At 39.6% G+C, this 24631-nt stretch overlaps 1 protein-coding gene across 5 annotated transcripts in view; it reads right to left on the reverse strand.

Moving 5' to 3' along the window:
• LOC124594111 (GTPase-activating protein skywalker) overlaps nucleotides 1-24631 on the reverse strand; it is a 309749-nt gene that overhangs the window by 40569 nt on the left and 244549 nt on the right. For all 5 annotated transcript variants that reach the window (XM_047132465.1, XM_047132463.1, XM_047132467.1 and 2 more), the window contains exons 6-8: nucleotides 22283-22390; nucleotides 21945-22118; nucleotides 18152-18370 (exon numbers count right to left, since the gene is read on the reverse strand). In XM_047132465.1, coding sequence (XP_046988421.1) covers nucleotides 18152-18370; nucleotides 21945-22118; nucleotides 22283-22390 — 501 coding nt within the window. The remainder of the gene's footprint in view (nucleotides 1-18151; nucleotides 18371-21944; nucleotides 22119-22282; nucleotides 22391-24631) is intronic.

The following is a 24631-nucleotide window of genomic DNA, read 5'->3' on the forward strand; positions in this document are numbered from 1 at the left end:
GATTATTAATTTTTGAGGTGTAAGGACTTTTTTTAATTACTTATTGTTAGCAAATAAGCCTAAACATTATCACCTTACTTCAGGTTTTCATTTTTACCTTTTAATATTTAGATGTTCCAATTTGAAACAGCAACTTCATGTACTGTCATCAAATCATGCATATGGGCGAAATTATGATTAGCTGTGCTGTTTATAAGACTACACTATGTTTTTACTGGACAAAAAATTAGTCAGCCTCAGGAAACGTCATGTTAAAACTTTGTACATATTGACTCTAGCTTTGACAATAGCCATTCATTCACGATTAGATTCTGCAGAGCAATAACATTGTTGGGATTGTTGCATACAATATTTCATCTGCCATTAGAAATATCTCAGATATTTTCTATGGGATTAAGATTGTGTGATTTAGCAGCTCAGTCGAGGTGTCGTAGGGTGTCTAAATGTTTGTCAAACCAGTAATGTATGCATTCTGAACACTGTTGTTGTCATTTTGGAAGATGGGAGCATCCCCAACATGCTCATCAAGAAGATTTACAAAAATGGGCAACACTCGGTCACCAAAAATGTTTAAGTAAATATCCCAGTTCATATTCACAGTATCCGGAATGATTGCCTAAGGAAATAATTAAATAATTTGGTTTGGGTTTAGGATGCTAAGCTTTGAAATTTTCAGCAAGGAGGAAATGAATATAGCTTGTTAAATACACAGAAACATGAGACTTACTTAACTGAAAAATAGTGCTTAACACAAATACCAGTTAGAACAGTGAAAATGAAACCACTGTGACAAGCAAACAATACCAGTAAATCTTCACTGGAATTTTAAAAACAATAAATCTTCTTTCAGCAGGTGCGAACAATAAATTTGTGATGGTGAAGAAAACAATATTGACGGCTGTAACAGTGAACATGTAGCACATGACTGTGTTTATATGAGAAATACAACTATATAGGTATCCACAATGACATAGTGGGGAACATAGAAATAAATGAGAGAAGACTCAGTATCACACTTAAAGTAATGTCTGTAGATCATTTGTGATACTGGCTCTGCCAGGTGCAAAGGAAAAAGTATAGACTGAGTAGTGACCATCTGTCTATTCTAAGAAAGCAATTCCTTTTATTACCACTTCAGTTTAAGTGTATTTAAAAATAGATCTCTATTAAGTCACAAAAGTGTGCAATTTTCTTGTTTCATTAGTTTATCTTAGTTACTGCCATTACTACATCCATAAATGAAAATACTTAAGAACTTAATTGTTGTACAAAGTCTTGATCATAGTGCTTTTAGTGGCAACAAGTCCGCCCCGGTAGCTGAGTGGTCAGCGTGACAGACTGTCAATCCTAAGGGCCTGGGTTCGATTCCCGGCTGGGTCGGAGATTTTCTCCGCTCAGGGACTGGGTGTTGTGTTGTCCTAATAATCATCATTTCATCCCCATCGACGCGCAGGTCGCCGAAGTGGCGTCAAATTGAAAGACCTGCACCAGGCGAACGGTCTACCCGACGGGAGGCCTTAGCCACATGACATTTCCATTTTTCCAGTGGCAACAATACATGACAAAATGTTCCCAAAATCAAAAGTGAATTACACAAAAATATAAACTCAATATTTTGAAAAGCACCTCAGCATGTGCTGCAATGTCTTGCAACACAACGTAGTTGGATTGATTATACAGTCAAGAGAGAAACACATTAGAAGATCACATCACAGGTACCTATAGCTAAAAGAAAACCACTGCAGTTTTGGTTTAGAAAACAAGCCAACTTTCCTTTCCTCCCTGTTCCTACATCCAAGCCTTACTCAACTCTGTTTAAATGTTGTAAACAGCTTTTTTCTTACAACAGTGAACATACTGATGTGCTGCCAGCGACTTCGTATTATCATTCTAGTAGAGAAAGCATGTTTCTAAAATGAATATTCAGTAAGTACTGAGGAATTGTTCTGTGAACAATGACATCAAAGTAAGATGATTGATGCTGCCACTACTTCTTGGTTTAGAGCATTCAATAGCCCTGCCTTCAGTACCCATTCTGATTTAGAGCACCAGAATATTAAAACTGATTATTAAGAAAATCAATACAACAATAAAGTGAAAAAATACTTTAAAAGAGTACACCTGCCTGGATAGCCATTTGCACTAGCACGCTGCTTCCAGTATTTGGGGTGATCCTCTGGTACTGGTTTTATCCCACCCAGTGCATTAACAACAAGAGCCACTGTGCTGGCCACTCTGGATGAGGTTTTTAGGCAGTTTCCCTTATTTGAATAGGGAAATAATGGGTTTCAGTTACATGATTTGCAAACATTTAGAAAACGTTTGCATACCTTTACATGAGATAATGTCGCCTTCCTTCTTAAGTTGCTCAAGTCTCCAGTCAGCCAGAATTTATTAAATATCGCTCGCAGGGTTTCTTCTGCCTCATCCAAGTTGATAGAATATGCTGTATTGTTACTGATCACATAGTGAGCAGTTGAGTGACTGTCAGACAATACCAAATAGATGAGAATAGAGTTTCTCGAAGCATATACAACATTCAAATTACTTACAAGACTGCAGCTGGGTGAATCTGTCAACAACCATCGGTGTTTCAACAGTAGTACACCTTGTAATTTTAAACGCAAAGCTGCAGCAACTACGTGTTGTGTGAGTGAATTTAAAACTGCAGTTTGCAGACACACACACACACACACACACACACACACTCTCTCTCTCTCTCTCTCTCTCTCTCTCTAAACACTAGCCCCACCAGACAACCAAAGACGATTGAAACCAGAAGTTATCGATAGAGAGCATTACAAAATAATGGGTGAGGTAGCATAAACTCTGTCCCTTTGTTTTCTGACAAGGTAGAAAGCAGGATTCCACAGAGTTTTTAAGGAAAATACTCCATATCTATTTAAGAGGTCACTTGCTAATTTCATTCAACTGCTTCCTTAATAACACTACCCCAAAAGCTAGACATGCATGCCAGGCTCCCTATGTTGTTATATTTCATAGGATGACTGGTGTCAAGACAATTTTCTGAAACAGCTTGCACAGTGCCTAGTTTACAAGTTGGTTCCATGAGTCTGTGGGGTCAATGCCACACTCAAACTGTATTATTAGCTTTTACCAGCTGAAATAAGGACTCGTCAGACCAAGCCACAGTTTCCTGTCATTCAGGGTCCAACCAATTTGGTCATGAGCCCAGGAGAGGCACTGCAGGCGATGTATTGTTAGCAAAGGAACTCGCGTCAGTTGTCTGCTGTCATAGCCCACTATTGACAAATTTCATGGCACTGTCCTAATGGATACACTCATCGTATACCCCATATCGTTTTCTGCAATTACTTCATGCAGCGCTACTTGTCTGTTAGCACTGACAACCATACACAAATGCTGCTGCTCTTGTTGTTAAGTAAAGCTGTTGGCCATGCCTGAAATTTAGTATTTTCAGCTCACACTTGACACTGTTGATATCGGAATCCTGAATACATTAACGACTTCCAAAACACCATCTAGCTCCAGCTACCATTCTGCATGCTTAGTCTGTTAATTCCTGTCATGCTGCGGCCATAATCACATCTGAAACCTTTCCACACAAGTCACCTGATTAAAAATGACAGCACCGCTAATGCACTGCCCTTTTATATGTGCATATCGTTATCCCATGACTCTTGTCACCTCAGTGTATATTGGTCATACTATCAGGACTATGGGAGACTGGTGTACAGAGCATAATCATCACAGACACTTACAACAGCTGAGCAAATCAGCTATTTCAGAACACTGTCTTGGCACCAGTCATCCTGTGGAAAATAAAAACACGGAGAGTCCGGAATGCAATTGCAGCTATGTTGTTGTTGTTGTCTTCAGTCCTGAGAATGGTTTGATGCAGCTCTCCATGCTACTCTATCCTGTGCAAGCTTCTTCATCTCCCAGTACCTACTGCAACCTACATCCTTCTGAATCTGCCTAGTGTATTTATCTCTTGGTCTCCCTCTACGATTTTTACCCTCCACGCTGCCCTCCAATACTAAATTGGTGTTCCCTTGATGCCTCAGAACATGTCCTACCAACCGATCCCTTCGTCTGGTCAAGTTGTGCCACAAACTTCTCTTCTCCCCAATCCTATTCAATACTTCCTCATTAGTTATGTGATCTACCCATCTAATCTTCAGCATTCTTCTGTAGCACCACATTTCGAAAGCTTCTATTCTCTTCTTGTTCAAACTATTTATCGTCCATGTTTCACTTCCATACATGGCTACGCTCCATACAAATACTTTCAGAAATGACTTCCTGACACTTAAATCTATACTCGATGTTAACAAATTTCTCTTCTTCAGAAACGCTTTCCTTGCCATTGCCAGTCTACATTTTACATCCTCTCTACTTCGACCATCGTCAGTTATCTTGCTCCCCAAATAGCAAAACTCCTTTACTACTTTAAGTGTCTCATTTCCTAATCTAATTCCCTCAGCATCACCCGACTTAATTCGACTACATTCCATTATCCTCGTTTTGCTTTTGTTGATGTTCATCTTATATCCTCCTTTCAAGACACTGTGCTGCCCTCATGACCTGCAAGGCCAAGAGATTCTTAGTACACGGGTAATATTTGAAGTATTGCAGAGCTGCACACAAACCAATTGCAAACTGTGATTTGGCAGACCACCATGGAATGGACAGGCTCCTAATGTATACTGGGGACTTTGAGATGGAAGAAGCATTGTAGCTATTGGGGTAGTGTTATCAAGGAAACAGTTGAGATTAAAATGGCAAGCTACTTCGTAAATAGAGAAGAAGGTTTTTGGTTAAATACTGCATGTAATCTTGCTCTCTCCCTTATCAAAAAAACACAGGGAGAGAGTTAATGCTACCTGACCCATTGTTTAGCAGAGAGAGAGAGAGAGAGAGAGAGAGAGAGAGAGAGAGAGAATAGAGGGAAACATTCCACGTGGGAAAAATATATCTAAAAACACAGATGATGTGACTTACCGAACAAAAGTGCTGGCAGGTCGATAGACACACAAACAAACACAAACATACACATAAAATTCAAGCTTTCGCAACAAACTGTTGCCTCATCAGGAAAGAGGGAAGGAGAGGGAAAGACGAAAGGATGTGGGTTTTAAGGGAGAGGGTAAGGAGTCATTCCAATCCCGGGAGCGGAAAGACTTACCTTAGGGGGAAAAAAGGTATACACTCGCGCGCGCGCACACACACACACACACACACACACACACACACACACACACACATATATATCCATCCGCGCATACACACACACACAAGCAGACATTTGTAAAATGTGGACTGCCATGTCTGTTAAATGGATTCGCATGTTTTACCTCATCAGACAAACAGAGCACTCCTCTTGAGGTTTACGGGTTTTGTAAGGGAGATGTACTACCATCACACCTAACAGTGGTTGCTACAGTATGCACACAGTTGGCAGTACTAGAGAAGCAGTGCCATTGTGGATCCACCAATTCAGGTCTCTTAGTTCACCCAGCTCATACCCAGCCATCAGCCATCACTGGCTGAGGCCCCTGGAAGGCCACACTTAGGTTGATGAACAACAGTATTTGGTTCATTCTAGTGGATTAAGTTGACAAGTACAGTATTGTGTATTCACAACACAACGGTAAGTTTACTACATATATTTTTTTTTAATTACATTAACTCCGCTGCCATGTATGCAGTGTTGTTTTCACATGTGGTGGAGCTATAAAAATAATGGAAATTCCTAGATGGAACAATACACAAAATAAGGGAAAAGCAACCACTCACCTATATCAGATTGATGCATGGAGCACAGTAACACATAACACAAAACAGTATTCACACCAACTCTTTTTTCAGCAATAGTAAACACATTCAAACCCACAAGCATACAGGCACCCAAAAGCAAACTCCTGTGGCTATGGCAATACTAATTATTGATACTCGATTACTGAAAGCAGTTGGCGGAGCTGATGGATGTGGGGAGGGGGGGGGGGGGGTAGGGGGTAGGGAAGGACGCAAGGAGGGGTAGCAAGAAAAAGGCAGTTCAGATCTTTTCACAGCCATACAACAAGACAGGGAGGGAGGGAGGGAGGAGAGTGGTGGGAGAAGGCAGAGCACGGTCTGGACGGAGAAAGAATGTAGAGAAAAGAGAAGGGGAAGGGCAAGGTGAGACAGTGTGAACAGGTCCAAGGAAGGTTTAGGCCAAGGAGATTGTGAAAGCACAGGATGCATTGGGAGAGAGAATTCCGATCCGCATATTTCAGAGAACCTTGTGCTGGAAAGAATTATCCAAATGGCCTGCATAGTGAAGCAGCTGTTCTAGTCATTTGTGTTGTGGGGTGCAGCATTTTCAACAACTGGATGGTGAAGTATATGGTTTGCCACAGTTTGGCAATAGTATTCATGCAAGTAGACAGTTGTTATGTGTTACTGTGCCTACACAGTATGTTATACAGTAATTACAATATAGATGATATATAACACGGCTGCTTTGACATGTGGCCCTGCCTTTTACTTGGTAGGAAATGCCTGCAACTGGACTGTGGTGGGAGGCAGTGGGTAAGGGTATGAGACAGGTCTTGAAACTGGGCTGACCACAAAGGAACAATCAGTTGGGTGGGTGGTCGAATACAACTTTGCAGGCTGTGTGTAGAATTTTGGGTAGGCCATGATACGAGGTAGTTGAAGCCCTGGTGGAGGATGTAGCTGAGCTTTTCAACATCAATGTGATACTGGGTGATCAGGGAAGTGCTGGTTGGTGACTGGTTAACAGGTTTACTGGTGTCAGAGGAGGAGATGGCAGTGGATACTCATTTATGGATATGCTGGATAGGATATTGTTTCTCAGTAAAGGCCCTGGTAAGGTTACTGGTATATTTCAACTCCTCTTGCCTTTCACTGTAAATGGTGAGGCTGTAAGAAAGTTACTTTTTGACAGCTGTCAAAGTGGAGGTATTGTTTGGTCGGTGTGCTTGATATGGAGTCATCTGAGAGGTGGAGATTGACGTCTAGGAAGGCAACTGAATGAGTTATGAAGTAGATTTGAGACTTGTTGTTGAGGTTATGAAGAAACAAACAAAGGTGGTTCAAATGGCTCTGAGCACTATGGGACTTAACATCTGAGGTCATCAGTCCCCTAGAACTTAGAACTACTTAAACCTAACTAACCTAAGGACATCACACACATCCATGCCCGAGGCAGGATTCGAACCTGCGACCGTAGCGGTCACGCGGCTCCAAACAAAGGTGGTCCTTGCTTTGAGTCCAGATCATGAAAATGTCATTAATGAATCCAAAACAGACAAGAGGTTTCACGTGTTGCCTGGATGGAAAGGATTCCTCCACATGGCCCATAAGTAAGTTACATATGGTGGTGCAATGTGAGCACCCATGGCAGTAATGTGGATTTGTTCGTAGGTTCAGCCTTCAAAAATGAAATAGTTATGATTCAGCATGTGACTGGCTAGGAGGAGTAGGAAAGAGGTGGTGGATTTGGTATCAGGACAATGATGTGGGAAAGACATGTTCCGTGGCCTTGTGGTCACGAGCATGAGGGATGTTCTGCATAAGGCCATGGCATTTCACAGTGACCAACAAGGAGTTTGGTGGTAACAGGACAGGAACTGTGGAGAGGCAGTAAAGGAAGTGAGCAGTATCTTGAATGCAAAGGATGTCTTGAATGTAAGATGGGAGGTACTGGTCAGCAAAGACAGAGGTTCATTCTGTGGGAGCATTGTACCCAGCCACAATGGGACGATCAGTGACAGACTTGTGAGGTTCGGTTTGTCAAGCTCGAGGAAATAGAAAAAAGGAAGGAGGGCTTGGGGTTGCTAATGTGAGGAGGGAGAGGGATCCTGGTGTCACATTTTGGGATGGACCTAGACGCCTTGAGAAGCCTGCCTTACCATTCCCAATGCTCACCTTGCCTTTCCCCTTGTCTCTTCTTCCATACAACTCCTCCTCTGTCCAGATCATGCACTGTCTTCTCCCACCAATCTTCTTCTCTCCCCCCTTTTCAACCCCTCTGCCTTCTCTCTCCTCTCCCTCTTAATCTTCATCGTTCTCTCCCTTTCCCGATCCTCCCCTCACTCCATCACCCTCTTTTTACACTCTGTTGTAAATTCTGTACTTTTTCACCTTGTTGTGTGACAGTAAAGTCATCTGTCCAAAGACCTGACATCTTTCCCACTACCCCTTCTTGCCTCCTGCCCTACCCCCTTCCCCACTTCCCATCAGCTCAGACAACTGCTTTCAATAACCCAGTACCAATAACACCAGCCAACAGAGAAAATGTAAGTGGGATAAAATACACTACTGGCCATTAAAATTGCTACACCAAGAAGATGACGTGCTACAGATGCGTAATTTAACCGACAGGAAGACGATGCTGTGATATGCAAATTATTAGCTTTTCGGGAGCATTCACACAAGGTTGGCGCCGGTGGCGACACCTACAACGTGCTGACATGAGGAAAGTTTCCAACCGATTTCTCATACACAAACAGCAGTTGACCAGTGTTGCGTGGTGAAACGTCGTTGTGATGCCTCATGTAAGGAGGAGAAATGCGTACCATCATGTTTCCGACTTTGATGAAGGAAGCGTGTATTCATCATCGCCATACTGGTGTATCTCCCGGCGTGATGGTATGGGATGCCATTGGTTACACGTCTTGGTCACCTCTTGTTTGCATTGACGGCACTTTGAACAGTGGACATTACATTTCAGATGTGTTATGACCCATGGCTCTACCCTTCATTCGATCCCTGCAAAACCCTACATTTCAGCTGGATAATTCACGACCACATGTTGTAGGTCCTGTATGGGCCTTTCTGGATACAGGAAATGTTCGACTGCTGCCCTGGCCAGCACATTCTCCAGATCTCTCACCAACTGAAAACGTCTAGTCAATGGTGGCCGAACAACTGGCTAGTCACAATTCGCCTGTCACTACTCTTGATGAACTTCGGTATTGTGTTGAAGCTGCATGGGCAGCTGTACCTGTACACGCCATCCAAGGTCTATTTGACTCAATGCCCAGGTATATCAAGGCCGTTATTACGACCAGAGGTGGTTGTTCTGGATACTGATTTCTCAGGATCTATGCAACCAAATTGCGTGTAAATGTAATCACATGTCAGTTCTAGTATAATATATTGTGTCCAATCAATACCCATTTATTGTCTGCATTTCTTCTTGGTGTAGCAATTTTAATGGCCAGTAGTGTAAATGTTAGTTAACTATATTGACCACAATGATAACGAAAACGAGAATGAAATACTTGAATTAGCTCTTGTTTCCAAGTTAAAGACAGGTGCATTTAATTATAATTATATTTTATTAGCATTCACTGCCAGTCCCTTGCCATATAGGGTTTGAAATCCTGCTGATGACAGAGTCATGAAGTTTCAGGTAACAGCAACAACTGTGTGTATTCTGTTGATTTAGCCCAGGCACATACCAACAAGGGGAAGGGGAAGAAGAGGAAGAGGAAGAGGAAGGGACGGGCGAAGCACGTTTCATTTAAGTATAGTTTCGGCCTGTAATAAGCTGTGTTCTGTTTGTATGCCGGAAAAACTTGTAACTGAAGTGTAGTTAGTGTGTGTTGTCATTGCAATTCCTGTGATTCAATATGCCTCACAAAGTGTGAGGCATATTTTTGCTACATCTGCGGACAGGCTACATTGAAATCGCAAAGGAGGTCAATAATGTCATATATTAGTAAGGCGTACAGACTGTACTTTGGCTGTGAAATTGGGGACCGGAATAAGAACTGGGCTCCTCATGTATGTTGCATATATTGTCCCAAGTCTGCAACTGTGGTTGAATCAGAAAAGACCTTCATGGGCTTTGCTACACTCATGATCATGAGGAACTTCGAACCATGTAAATGATTGTAATTTATGTATCACAACTCCATTAACATGATATTTCCAAGAAGAGAAAGTCTTCAACGTATCCTAACATACTGTTGACACTGTGAGCACTGCCTCGTGGAGACGGAATGCCTGTTCCTGTCCCACCTGATGATGATGATGATGATGATGATGATGATGATGACAACAGCAGTACTGAACCTAGTGCTCCATCATCCGCTTCAAAACCTAGTTCTTTAAACAGGGTGTACACGTGGATAAGGAAAAAATAATAATAATAATAATTCCCAGATTTCCCGGTTAAAAATTCTCTTTCTCCCAAGTGAAAACACACTTTTTTCATGTTAAGTGATAGTGTATTTTCCCCTGGAACTGCAAAACTTATCAATCCTTTGAATGGTTATGGTTTTATACATGGGCGTAGAACTTCCCAGCACTTTAAACGAAACTCAGGGAAAAAGACACGTTTTGGAAAGATTTTTGATGTGCAGCAACATGTACCCTGCATATTTTCGTATTACAAAAGTATACATTAGAATTCCACCAAACACCACGTTATTTTCCAAATCATTGAAATCTAGATTTCGATATGATTTTGTAAGCCATTCATAGCTCATGTCACGTAATCCCGCCAGCCGATGGCAGCAGATATTCAGAGTACAGGACACGTGATTTGTCAGCCAACAGCAACATCACTGTTAAGTAGCACGAACACATAAACAGGGAAGTTAATAGTTTAAATTAACATACATAGTGTTGCTACAAGAAAAGAAAAGCTTTCACATACAATATTTGTCTCTAAGGTTAATAAGCTGCAAGATGTAATGGATCTGGGAGACGTATTATTTTCTACCGGATTTGTCGATACCAAATCTAATGAGGGAGGTTGTAAATGTTTTCTTATGTTTTTGTCAGAATATTTTTTGTGAATTGTAATTTGCCTTATTTTATGCTAATTTGCTTATATGTTTGAGAGTGACAGCATACTGATTAATATTAGTAGATGTGATGAATAATATCAAAGAGACTGGTTACAAGTGGAAGCATGTGTGTTGTGTGAAATGTCTTTGACGCTGGAGTCATCTTTGACCATAGTCAGTCGGCAGTGAACACTCGGTGTGTGATGGCGGAACAATGTACAAGTCCCTGTTATAATAATTTGCAAGTGACCAAGAAGGAAGCACATTCGGAAAAATGGTATTTGAAGCACCAAAAATGATGCAAACGCATTGAACCAGGACATTTCCGCAGCCGACGAAACAGCATTATGGAATCATACTTTCACTAGACGACTGAAGCCAACACAAAAAAGTCAAATATCATCTTATAAACATCCACGGAAAAGTGAACTGTCACGAAATATGCTAAATTCAAGTATATAAAAATAGTGAGCATATTTCAAAGAGAAGCTAGGCTTTCGCATATAATGTTGATCTTTTTTGCGCGTTACACACAAATGTGCCAGCAAAATTTTTAATAATTAAATAAATGTCTGATCTTCAGGGTTTGAAATTCTTCGAAATGGCTAGTCATCAAAGAGTTGGTTTTTAAATGAGAGTCAAATGCTCTGTGATTTAAGAAATTCATGGTACATTCACGCACATAGTTCAACTTACGTAAAAGGAAAGTTACTTTGAAAGTAACACTTTTCAAAGCACCATTCGCAATATTTTCCTGCGACCTGTTAAAAACAGTTCGTTTCAGCAGTTGCCAGAGTGCAGATCAGAGATGTCATTGTGCTTGCGCAGCTACCATGATGTAGGTAGCCCGCATGTACATACGTGTAAAACATTAAAAGACCAAACATTATGTGATGAAAGAAACAAGACATCAGAGGATACTCCAAGAGCATCGGAATTTCGTGAACCATACTAAAATGCGTAATTCAGCTTAAAGTGTACATTCGTATGTCCAGATTCCCAATGAAGTAGGCCTCAACTTGATATTATGCTTTACAGTGTTGTTTTTGGGATGTAAATTTTCTTGGAGCACCAGTACTGAATTATATAATGTTTAGTTCTTTATTATGGCATAATGCCATACGTGCTAAAAGATGAAAATGTGCACTTGGATTGCAGCGAACAGTTCAAACTAGCCAGTACTGTGGATTTAAACATTTAGTTTCAAATACACTGACTGCCTCTGCGGAAAAGGTTAATAAAAGTCAAATTTCTTTGGCAAACAGATAAAAATAGCTTCACTGTTCTGGCGATTAATGCTTGACTGTCAGAAAGGTGGAAATAAAATAAAATCTGAAACTAATAACATATTTCAGCCTTCCATAATTATGTGAAAGTATTTTAATTCCCTTGATAGCTCCCGGCCACAGATATCTGTTTTGTTTTCATTTGACATGAGTAAATGAAGGGGAAAACAGCAAAATCACTAAATGTGAACACAGGTCACATGGAGAATACCCACTATAACTCAGACTGCTCTGCACATCAGTCCCAGATCTACGATATTTGTGAACCGGGTCAATACTAAAAAGAATCCAATTTTCAAATATATGTTCATCTTGTAGCGCACATCTTTCTGAAAAGTCTGAACCATAAAACATGTGTGTTCAAGGAAATGTAAGACATGTTACGAAGGTTGGAACTTAAATAGTGGCAACTATTTATTCACAACCAATGCAAAAAGAGTTACATGTTTGCACCTGTACTGTCCTTCAAAGTAGTCACCAGCACTGTGTAGAAAGTGTTGCTAGCGATGTGGAAGGTGTAGTGCACCGTTAGCAGAGCCTGTTCTGTTGATGGTGCGAATGGAGCCGTCTACTGCCTGTTGACTCGCTGGAACAGTTCTGAAGTGAATGCCACAAAGTGGTTCCTTCATCTTTGGAATCAAATCAAAGTGACAAGAAATTAAGTCCGGGAGTGTGGTGAATGGTATCTTTGGAATCAAATCAAAGTGACAAGAAATTAAGTCCGGGAATGTGGTGAATGGTACAGTACTTCCGAGTCCAATCGACTGTACAGAGCAGCCACAGCTTGCGCTGTATGCGCCCACACATTGTCGAGCAAAATGATGAGTGGGTTGCGCGAAAGTGTTGCTGCTTCTTTCGCAAAGCTGGTCGCAGGTGATGCTCCAAAGACAAACAGTAATACTGTGCATTGACGGTCTGCTGTAGAGGAACGTAATGCGTTAGGATAACACCATCACAGTCGTACACGAGAATCACCATAACTTTAGACTGCTCCATTTGCACCATCAACAGAACAGGGTCTGCTAACGGTGTATTATGCCTTTCACATCGCTCCCAATAGGTTCTACACAATGTTGGTGACTACTTTGAAGGACAGTAACAGTTGCAAGCATGTAAATCTTTCGCATCGGTTGTTAATAAACAGTTGCCACTATTTAAGCTCTAACCATAGTATTATGTTTTATGTGTGCCGAAGTGCAGTGCAACGTCTCTTCATACAACATTCTTCTGTCGCACGTCACTGTATTTCGCTCTGTGAAATTTAAATGTCTATATTTTGTAATGGATGCCATCAAACTATATTCAGGACAGTGGAATCCTGTAGTGCCTCTCCTGCCCCCCCCCCCCCCCTCAACATCTCGCAATTAATAGCGTATGGGATTATTTGTAATCGGGAGAACAAGAACTCTTCAGAAAATTTGCACTCTTTATTGCCTATTAGCTAATAACTTGCTGTTTTGTGTGACATAACCAATAAAGACAAGAGACAAGCAAGAAGGTACATATTTCTTCAATCCTTAGCTCTTAGCATTTTTTTCCCTCTAATCTTGCTAAAGCTTTACATGGCATGCTTTCCTTTCTGTGAAAGAATCTATTACCTCATCAAAGTTCATCAAATGTTTTGCTACATGAAAAATCGAAATGTCGTTATCTAACACTGAAAAAGTTGTTAATACAAATAATACCCAAGACTGATGTGGTTTTTCGATCTGATTACGTCTATTTTGTCACTGTCTGCTAGATAAAACAAAATAGGCCTTTCTAATATTGCAGCAATTTTGTAACACACACCAAATAAATGAAACTGTTTTGGCACAAATAGTCATTTTTATAACACTGCAGAATATAATTCATGAAGTACCAATATCAAATGCCTATTAGGCCTACTACAAGCAAAAAGCTTTATGTTAGGAAATAGTTTCACATTTCATTCATATGCACCAGTTTCTCAAGCATGAGATCGAAAAGTAGTATTACAAATTTTTTATATAAATTTGGAATCGACTTATTCTTCCATAATTTGTGAGATGTCCCTGTTTCTTTTCTTTTCCCATTCCCATTCTAACAAACAATCTTGTCATCAACAATTTCGTAGGTATTCCTGCCAAAATTTGTTTGCCGATTAACTTCACTAACCCTGCCAGGATCAACGGTTTAGTTATCCCGCGATTATTCTCTGGTTATGCGTTTTTACATGTTCGTACAACAAGTTTTTCGCATTACCTCCAGAATAGAACGTAAGTGGCTGCTAGCTAGCCGGGGACTGTACAACTGGGCCTTACTAGTGTAGGGATTTGGCCAAAAATTTTCTGTCAAAATTTCATTTTCTTGGATACACCGAGAAAATAATACGTGTAATCTTTCTCACCTTTTATTCCTGTTAGTCGTTTATTTCATTCTGGTGGTCTGAATCTATGGATTTAACTAGTAATTATAACAACGCTGATCATTCGCAAACCCAATCAACCACATAATCAGACAGCGATTGGCATTCATCCGTTCGGCTTTACTCCACTCAGCTCGTATAGCCCCGTCTCCTTTTGTCTACAGAAAGTTTATTTCTAGATGCGACGAGGATTCACCTGACAGAGACATCACATATACTACGCACGCATTCAAAAATAAACTTATGATTGATTCAGAAATCAACTTAAAATGTGTTTAAAAATGTTCAAAAGCCAACAGGAATGCGTTTCAAAATTATATGAATAATCGATAGACCAATGTGCACTGGATGCTTGGCACTTTGTGAAACAAGGTTTTTTCCCCTCAAGTATATGAATTTTCCCGCTAGCAGCTAGCTGCTTGTTGCAACTGCTTGCACAGCCAACAGCCACATTCCTGTAGTCAGAAGCGGGAGAATCTACTACTCAAACACGACTTTACTGCGCATGCGCACGGGCCCGCACGTAGCTGCTAAAACGACTAATGTAAACAGTTGTGACTTCATGCTCATGGGAGGCAATCTGTTGTTATGAAGCATTGCATAGTCTTCCTAAAGCCTCTGACACATTTTGCTGTTGGCAAATGCTTGCGTGAGCAATGTGTGTGTCATCCTATATGGCGCATTTTCTTTGAAATTTAAGTTATTTTTGTTTCTTTATCTCGTTAATGTTTTATTGTTGAAGTATTGTTCTGCACTAGCAGGATACAGTAATGTCCTTTGTTAGAGTATCGGTTCTTACCAGTCAAAATTACAAGAATTTAACTGAAAACTAAAAGAATGAAAAATTCCCGGGATTCTACAAAATTTCCGGGTTTTTACTCATTTTCTGCCGGATGAAAAAATTCCCGGGCTTTTCCCGGATCTCCAGGTTGTCCCGGGTTGTATACACCCTGTTAAAAGACCCTTATTTTGTGTTTAAAAATGAGTGTACAAAAATTCATAAACTTAATGACCTAGTGAGAGACCTGGTATTACCAAAAGGAAAAGCTGAACTGTTGGCATCAAGATTACAACAACAGTGGAATTGTCTTGATAAGACAGTAATGTGACTGAATTCTGTAACTGCACATCCCATTCCTACCATTTTCTAAAACGAAAAGAACTTTGTATTTTGTAGTGGGACTAAGGGCAGCTATGCGCATTGACTATAATAGCTATCAGTGAGGCTGTTCATTGACTCCAAATTCAGTCCAAGTATGTGCTACTGCATAATGGCAACATCATTCTTATTGGGTATGCACCTTACTTGAAGAAAAAAAAAAACATATGATAACATAAAACAACTGTTATTGCGATTGAACTATGCCAAGTTTAATTGGTAGATTTCAAGGAATTTGATAGTCATAGGCATATTACTTAGGATACAACATGGCACCTCCAAATTCTGTTGCCTCTTGTGCCTCTGGGATAACTGTGCCAAAGTATTTCATTATAAAAAGTAAGACTGGCCACACTTCAATCACTTGAAGCAGGCTCTCACAATGTTACACTGGCAAATCCAAGAACTTTATTCTCCCTGTTCTTCATATAAAATTGGGCCTAATGAAAAACTTCATGAAGGCCATGGACAAAACTGGGGAAACATTTCTCTATTTTCAAGAGAAATTTCCACATCTTAGTGAGACAAAAATAAAAGAGGGGCTTTTTCATGGGACCTGAGATATGGAAACTGTACACAGATAAGCATTTCAATACTATCCAGACAGGCGGTGAAAAGTTAGCTTGGGATCCCTTTGTTCAAGTGTCAGCAAACTTTCTAGGGAATAAGAGGGCAGAAAATTATAAGGATCTTGTGGCAAATCTTCTGCATTGCTACAAAAGACTGGGTTGCAACATGTCTTTAAATTTATATTTCAGGTTCTTTCCTGGACTTCTTTCCTGGCAACTGTGGTACTGTAACCAATTATCATAAAGCAAATTTTGGACATGGAGATAAGATACCAGGGAAAGTGGAGTGCATCAATGTTAGCCAATTACTGCTGGACACTAATCAGGGAATCACAAGCAGAAAATTGCAAATGCCAGGCAAAACGATTGTGCTTTCAACGACCTCCCTCTGAGGGATAACACCAAGATAAATACATGCATATGCTTATTTAGGAAATAATGTAAAGCTATCATAACTTAAAAATTAAAGCTAATCTTGCATTTTCACTAACATTTTTGTTATCTGCACGCCTGAAACATAAAGATTGGCTGCTTTCATGACAGTTTCAGATAAAAAGTAAAATTTTTTTTGGCTATTGTAATCAGTCTTGCCGTGGTCAAGGGAGTGTGCATTTGGGTTTCTGTGTGGTTGTGTATGTGAATGTGAGTACTATTGCTAGAGAGAGACGTAGTGCTTGAAAGCTAGAATGAATTCTGTTATGTGTTACTGTGCTCCACACATTGATCTACTGCATGTGAGCAATTGCCTTTCCCTTACTTTACATTGTTATAAACTTAAGATGATTGAGGAAAACTTGTTGAGATTTAGCCGAGTTGTTTTGTACTCTTACTGTGTACTTTTAAGTATGGTGGAATCATTGCAACTAATCTGACACATGCATCATCACTCTTGTTAAACTTGCTAAGCAACCAAAGAATAGAAACTGTCTTATAAAATGTGTACTAAAGATAAAATCATTTAAGGATGTAGAGAAAAATACCAGTTCTCCTGGTTAATACAAATTCTTGTTTCACTTTCAACGCTACTATGGTCAGGTAGTTTATTGTTTGACTGTAGTCAGACAGCTGGGCTCACGTCAGATAACTTAATTCCATATGGACAAACATATTATATCTGTGCATCAACAACGCAGGAAAAGTCAGGTTACTACTTACTGTAAAGAAGACATGTCAAGTTGCACACAGACACAAGTGTGTGTATGTGTCTCAATTGCGCCTGTCTGCAACGTAGCATATCTTCTTTATGGTAAGTACACATCTGTAAATCATTTATAAATGGTTTTACAGTTTGTGGTAATGCTAGATGTACAATGTAAAATATTCAGAATTTCTCCAGATTTAAATTTTCTGCCACTGCATGAATGAAGAAAATTGAAGCTTCGTTCATTAGATACATAACCAAGATAATATTAACTAATGATTTTTCTTACTGTTTAGATGGGTATTACAATGCAGTATTTCTTTCAATGTCAGATCTGTATACCAGAATAGTGGAGGCACTGTCGAAATGTAATAACAATAGCACATAGTTTAACAGACTGTAAGAACAAAAACGGATCCCTATCAAACATTAAATAGGTGGATGTAAAGGAGAGAAGGTAAAGCTGCCATAACCAATATGCCTAAGTTAAAAAGCAATATGATTTTGTCTCATTTGTCGGCCTCATCACGGTAAATCATATATTAAAAATTAACACAACCTAAGTTATAAGAACAGCCACAATATAACTTCATTTTATTTATGTTTTTTTTTTATTCTGGTGCGTTTGGCTCTATTTTGATTATCAAAAATAGGAGTTACTCCTGCCATGATAAGTGGAACATCGTGAGAAAAGGATAGCACATGGAAATTACAAAATAAATTTATACTATTTACATTCTTCACAGAACACACACAACTATTGAAATATTACTACCATATTAACAGTGTTAAAGTATACATCATTCATGTCTAAAATTACCTCTCTGATAGTAAGCGTATGGGACATCATTTGAATATTAACTTGAGACTGACTCGTTGGCAAGTTCTCACTGGAACGTGACCTCACAAGTTGGCGGGAACTGCTCTGAACAGATTTACTTTTCAAAATCATTTCTGTCTTCAAAAATACTTTTGATATATATGCTGAACTAAGCCCTCGAACACCAAATGCTGTCCTTAACATTTTTGCAGGAGTCACCTATGTAAGACAAACAGAAAAAGCTGTGATTAATATAAAAGTACTTTTTTCACACATATTCTTTTATATAACATCATCTATATGTGAAACTAACTAAGTCACACTATAATATGAGAAGCCATAGATGGCACTTGCATGTGTAAGTGCTGACTATATGAACTGACCCTATTTAAACGCTGAATGTGAAGAAATAATTTCGAAGAATTAACTATGCCACCATTTACGACAGAGAATACGTTCATTAAATGAATCATGCTGGTAAAAATCTAGTTACTGTAGAATATGTAACTTCCTATTCTAATTTGCGGGTTGACCACGATGGAAGTATACAACAATAGAAGCACGAACATTCCAGTAAATATGGGTCTGTCAACGAGACATTTGTGATATTACAAGCCACTACTGAAGTGTTGTCCTAGTTGGCACAAATGTATTTGAAATGTAAACTTTTCGGTTAAGTCCGGATCCAAGGGAACTACAATTTCAACCATGATTGGGGAATGAGATACATCCACCATGGGGCACAAGCAGATTTTGCTGCTGATATAAGACAATATCTAATGTGCCAATATACTTCTTTATGGACAAGTGCTTTTCCAGTTTGACGATAAGCTGTGAAAGGACTGTGATCCGGTGAATGACATCGTAAATGGAATTTTCTCTTTCAAGAATGGAACAGTATGTAAGACAACACTCTACTGAAACCCTGCATTTTGTTGTTCTTTTTATATGTGACTTGGGCTCGAACATGGGGGAGATGGGAAACTAACAGATGCCATAACATAAAAGCTAGTGTCATAAAACCACGTGGTTAACAGATGGTTCCAATATTTCTGCCCTGATCAAAAATATAATGGAACTGCACTGATTCAAACAACAATAAACTTATAAAGAACTGCACTGATTCAAACAACAATAAACTTATAAAAAGTTTTATTTGAATTGATGTAAAATTGTTCTATTGTGAAAATACTTGCAGTTACATTAAAGTTATATATTGTAACTGCAAGGAAAATCACTCTTCACTTATTTGTTGAAAGGCATCATTTTCTTGTGCATAGGCTGCAGTTTTGTTTAGAAATAATCAGTTTACGTCATAGCTAGCAATTAGGTTACTTTGCCCCTGGGGCATTATGAAACTACATCGCCGTAAAAAGTTATGTACATAGAATGGTATACACAGAACAAAAACTTCTCGAAATTTTAATTCAAACAGTCCCGAATGAACTACTCCACTATATAGATCACATTACATGGCATATTTAAGCAATGAGACACTTATCATTATCATAGTACTTCCCCCTTTGCGGCACTGAAATCAGCATATTTTTCCATAAAAAGGCAAAAAAAACTGACGATTCACTGTCACTGCCCCTGCCCCCCCCCCCCCCTGCCTTTCTTTGTTTTAAATATCTTTTCTGAGGATGGTTGTTTCTCAATGCACCTTTATCATGTTCCACTGTTCTTATCCATTCTTTGAGCGTGTTCTATTTCTTCCATTTTTACTTCCACAGGTCACTGATTAAATTCTTCTCCTTCATCAATAGCTACTGTCAAAGTCGAAATTATACTCGTGTACTAAATGCAGTCTGTTTAATGCAGCATCATATGTCTGTCTCCTCTAATTACAGCATCCATCATTTTCTTGCAACCAACATGAAATTATGAATACCTGCGATACCCTTTTCCTTCATTTTACTTCCCTCCATTTTCTAATCCTTTGGCTTTCCTTGCAACAAATAAAATGTGTGACTCCTAAGTGCATTTCCAACTTTTTGCGGCGTAATGAATATTCTATTAAATTTCGGGCATGCAGCCACACAAATAAAATTTCTTCCACTGATATTTCGGCAGCATATTGTCTGGCCATCCTCAGAGTGTGGCACAAGACTGACGACAAGGTACCAAGCGCGGCCTTATATGCTCCACTGTGGCAGTATGCGCCTGCGAGTCCAGATGCTAATCGGCAGCAAAGAGATACGCTTACATATGCGCCGCCTGTGGTGAAGACGTACAGACATTCGATTTGTTTATCGATGAATGTTCAGCAGTGGTCACACCATGATGACTTCTCTGCAGTTTAGTTAGCACAAGAGCTGGATTCCATGCTTTGTTCAAATTAAAACCGTTATCTCTTATTTATTAACTTATTAGCTAATTCAATCTCAAGGAAGCTATAGAGATTAGATTAGCTAAAAATTTAATAAATAGAGATAATGGTTTTAATTTGGTCAAAGCATGGAATCCAGCTCTTAGGATAATTAAACTGCAGGAAGTCATCATGGTGTCATCTCCGCTGAACATTCATTGATAAGCAAATCGAATGTCTGTACGCCTTCGCCACAGGCAGCTCTTGTGTAAGCGTATCTCTCTGCTGCTGACCAGCGCCTGTGACTCGCAGGTGCACCCTGCCCCAGTGGAGCATATAAGGCTGCGCTTGGCACCTTGTTGTCAATCTTGTGAGTCGCTCTGAGGATGGCTGAATGATATGCGGTTGAAATATCAGTGGAAGAAATTTTATTTGCACGGCTGCACGCCCAAAATTAAATGGTCTGATTCCTATCACTGTTACAATGAATTACTTAGTTTCGAACGCAGGATGTTCACAATTCCTGTTACAGGCTTAAAGGACTTGTATAGAGGAATGAATAGGTAATATTCTGAACTAGAATCTAGGTTCAGAAACATACAGTTTCTGTGCTACAAGCATGTGAAAACATGCTGGTAATGTGACCACTTTTAGGAGTAACTGATCAGGCGTGATTCAGTACATCGCTTGTTTTACAATTCCACTCATTAGTAGCCAAAGAAATTGCTCATGTACTTGTTGATGGGTTCTCTTCAATGTGATGCAGTATGGCCTCTTATAATTCAAGTGTACAGCGTCTCCTTGGAGCAATACAATCGTGCCTGCTGACTGTGAAGGTACCCTTTCTTGAAGCCATTGTGAAACTGTGGCGAAAAGTGTACGCAATGGAGGTGAATGTTGTGGAGAATGATATTGATAAAGGTAATGAGCAGCTCTCCCATTACCGCGAGCTTCGCCATTCAGAAGGATCACTTCGGTGTATTCTGGAAATGTGTACTCAACACTGTAACACTCACAGACGCGTCAATGAGGCTCAAAATAGGTCAGAGAGGGAGGATAGATGTCAACCAACACCAGCCAATCTGATGTGAATGACCCCCTCCCTCCGCCACGCCAACCGTGACCACCCAGCAAACATGTTTTCAAACAGCTGCAGCACACAGAAACAATATGTTTCCAGACTTGGGTCGCTTTTCAAAATATTATGTACTCACTCCCCTCTTTAAGTCCTAGAAGGTTGTAATCGGAATTTCCAAATACCTTATATTTCACTTTTAATGCTATACTCCGATAGAAAGCAACTGTCAATCCAACAAGTCATTTAAGGAACAGTTCAACTGAGGAATGAACACTTGCTTCCCTTGATCTTTTAACTTAAAGACATTTTGCTCATCAAATGGTACCTCTTATCAGAAATTTACTACTGAAAGATGATGATCAAACGGAAAACAAAGAATCATTTAGATACAAGAAAAATTACTGTACCGGTATGTGCTTGCAGAAATTCATAAATGCTGTTTCAATTCCATGCTTCAGTATCTGATTCATCCACTCAGAGTTTTGAGGAGCAGAGTATTTGTAGAAAAGCAGCAGAAGAGCCATTGCCACACGGTACAGCACTTTAATACCTTCATTTAAGAAACAATCCATTACACGCACCTAAAATTAAATTTTAAAAAAAGTACATAGATAAATGGAAGATAATGAGTTTACAGACTGATAACTATTGCAAGAGTGTTTGAGAGTAATATTTTTAATTGCAGTTTCTAATTCAATAGTGACATTTAGTTCAATAAAGAGCATTAAACAGTTAATCAAGTTACCAAGTGGTTGAATGGAATCCCCTGCAGTATCCACCACAACCAATTTGAATAAATGCGTTCAGATTGTGCATCAGGGCAGTGTCGAGCAAGATGAACAGCAGCACCTTTCTGCCAAGCATGACATATGTATTACTTACATTATTAGTGCCAGTATTGTTACAACTAGAAAAGAACACACTATAAAAGCAATTATTTCAAAATATGATAAAGTGCACATGACAACTACTCCAGTTACTTACTGAAACCATGAAGTGTATGAAAAGCATCTTACACAGACCAAATTTTGATATTATATAACAGCAAACACAAAATCACTTGTAACAGGTATTCAAGAGTATACAGTCCTTTAACAGAAAAATTATTTTATAGCTAAGGATTCTCTCTCCCCCCCCCCCCCCCCCCTCCCCCCAAGATCTTAAGGAAATTATCATCTTTGATCTTTATGAATACCAATGCTTACTAACTTTCATTAATCGTTATCATGCTGTCATATCTCAGGGAATGGTGTGGAGGTACACTGTCTACTGCAGTCAAGATCAATTAAGCGTACAGCAGAGCATATACAGGGCGTACCAAAAAGAATCATCCAATCTAAAGAAATCGTAACTATTATGTTATTTGAGATATGTGCATGAACAACGTACTGTTGGAAAGAATAAACTCTCGAGTTTTGCATAGTTCCTGCTAGTTAGCAGCAATCTGCGTCTGCTTCAATTCTAGTAAAAATGGTGTTGGGACAACAGAACGTGTTTTATGTTCTACATTTTGCGCAGTGCAGGTCAGTAATAACAGTTCAGCGTGACTTTCATACTAGGTATGGTGTGAATCCTCCTACAGCACAGAGCATTAGCGATGGTATGAAAAATTTCGAGAAACAGGTTGTTTGTCATCATCATCATCATCATCATCATCATTTAAGACTGATTATGCCTTTCAGCATTCAGTCTAGAGCATAGTCTCCCTTATAAAATTCCTCCATGATCCCCTATTCAGTGCTAACATGGTGCCTCTTCTGATGTTAAGCCTATTACTTCAAAATAATTCTTAACCGAATCCAGGTACTTTCTCCTTGGTCTACTCCGACTCCTCCTACCCTCTACTGCTGAACCCATGAGTCTCTTGGGTAACCTTGCTTCTCCCATGCGTGTAACATGAACCCACCATCTAAGCCTGTTCGCCCTGACTGCTACATCTATAGAGTTCATTCCCAGTTTTTCTCTGATTCCCTCATTGTGCACACCCTCCTGCCATTGATCCCATCTACTAGTACCTGCAATCATCCTAGCTACTTTCATATCCGTAACCTCAACCTTATTGATAAGGTAACTTGAATCCACCCAGCTTTTGCTCCCATACAACAAAGTTGGTCGAAAGATTGAACGGTGCACAGATAACTTAGTCTTGGTACTGACTTCCTTCTTGTAGAAGAGGGTAGATCGTAGCTTAGTGCTCACTGCATTGGCTTTGCTACACTTCGCTTCCAGTTCTTTCACTATGTTGCCATCCTGTGAGAATATGCATCCTAAGTACTTGAAACCGTCCACCTGTTCTAGCTTTGTTCCTCGTATTTGGCACTCAATCTGTTTATATCTCTTTCCCACTGACATTACTTTTGTTTTGGAGATGCTAATCTTCATACCATAGCCCTTACATTTCTGATCTAGCTCTGAAATATTACTTTGCAAACTTTCAATCGAATCTGCCATCACAACTAAGTCATCCGCACATGCGAGACTGCTTATTTTGTATTCACATATCTTAATCTCACCCAGCCAGTCTATTGTTTTCAACATATGATCCATAAATAATATGAACAGCAGTGGAGACTGGTTGCAGCCTTGTCTTACTCCTGAATCTACTCTGAACCATGGACTCAATTTACCGTCAACTCTAACTGCTGCCTGACTATCTATGTAAAGACCTTTAATTGCTTGCAAAAGTTTGCCTCCTATTCCATAATCTCGTAGAACAAACAATAACTTCCTCCTAGGACCCGGTCATATGCCTTTCCTAGATCTATAAAACATAGGTACAATTCCCTGTTCCACTCATAACACTTCTCCATTATTTGCCATAAGCTAAAGATCTGGTCCTGACAACCTCTAAGAGGCCTAAACCCACACTGATTTTCATCCAATTTGTCCTGAACTAATACTTGCACTTTTCTTTCAACAATACCTGAGAAGATCTCACCCACAACACTGATCAAAGAGATACCTCTGTAGTTGTTACAATCTTTTCTGTTTCCATGTTTAAAGATTGGTGTGATTACTGCTTTCGTCCAGTCTGATGGAACCTGTCCCGACTCCCAGGCCATTTCAATTATCCTGTGTAGCCATTTAAGACCTG

The sequence above is a fragment of the Schistocerca americana genome, chromosome 2, assembly GCF_021461395.2.
Source record: "Schistocerca americana isolate TAMUIC-IGC-003095 chromosome 2, iqSchAmer2.1, whole genome shotgun sequence".
Classification (NCBI taxonomy): Eukaryota; Metazoa; Arthropoda; class Insecta; order Orthoptera; family Acrididae; genus Schistocerca; species Schistocerca americana.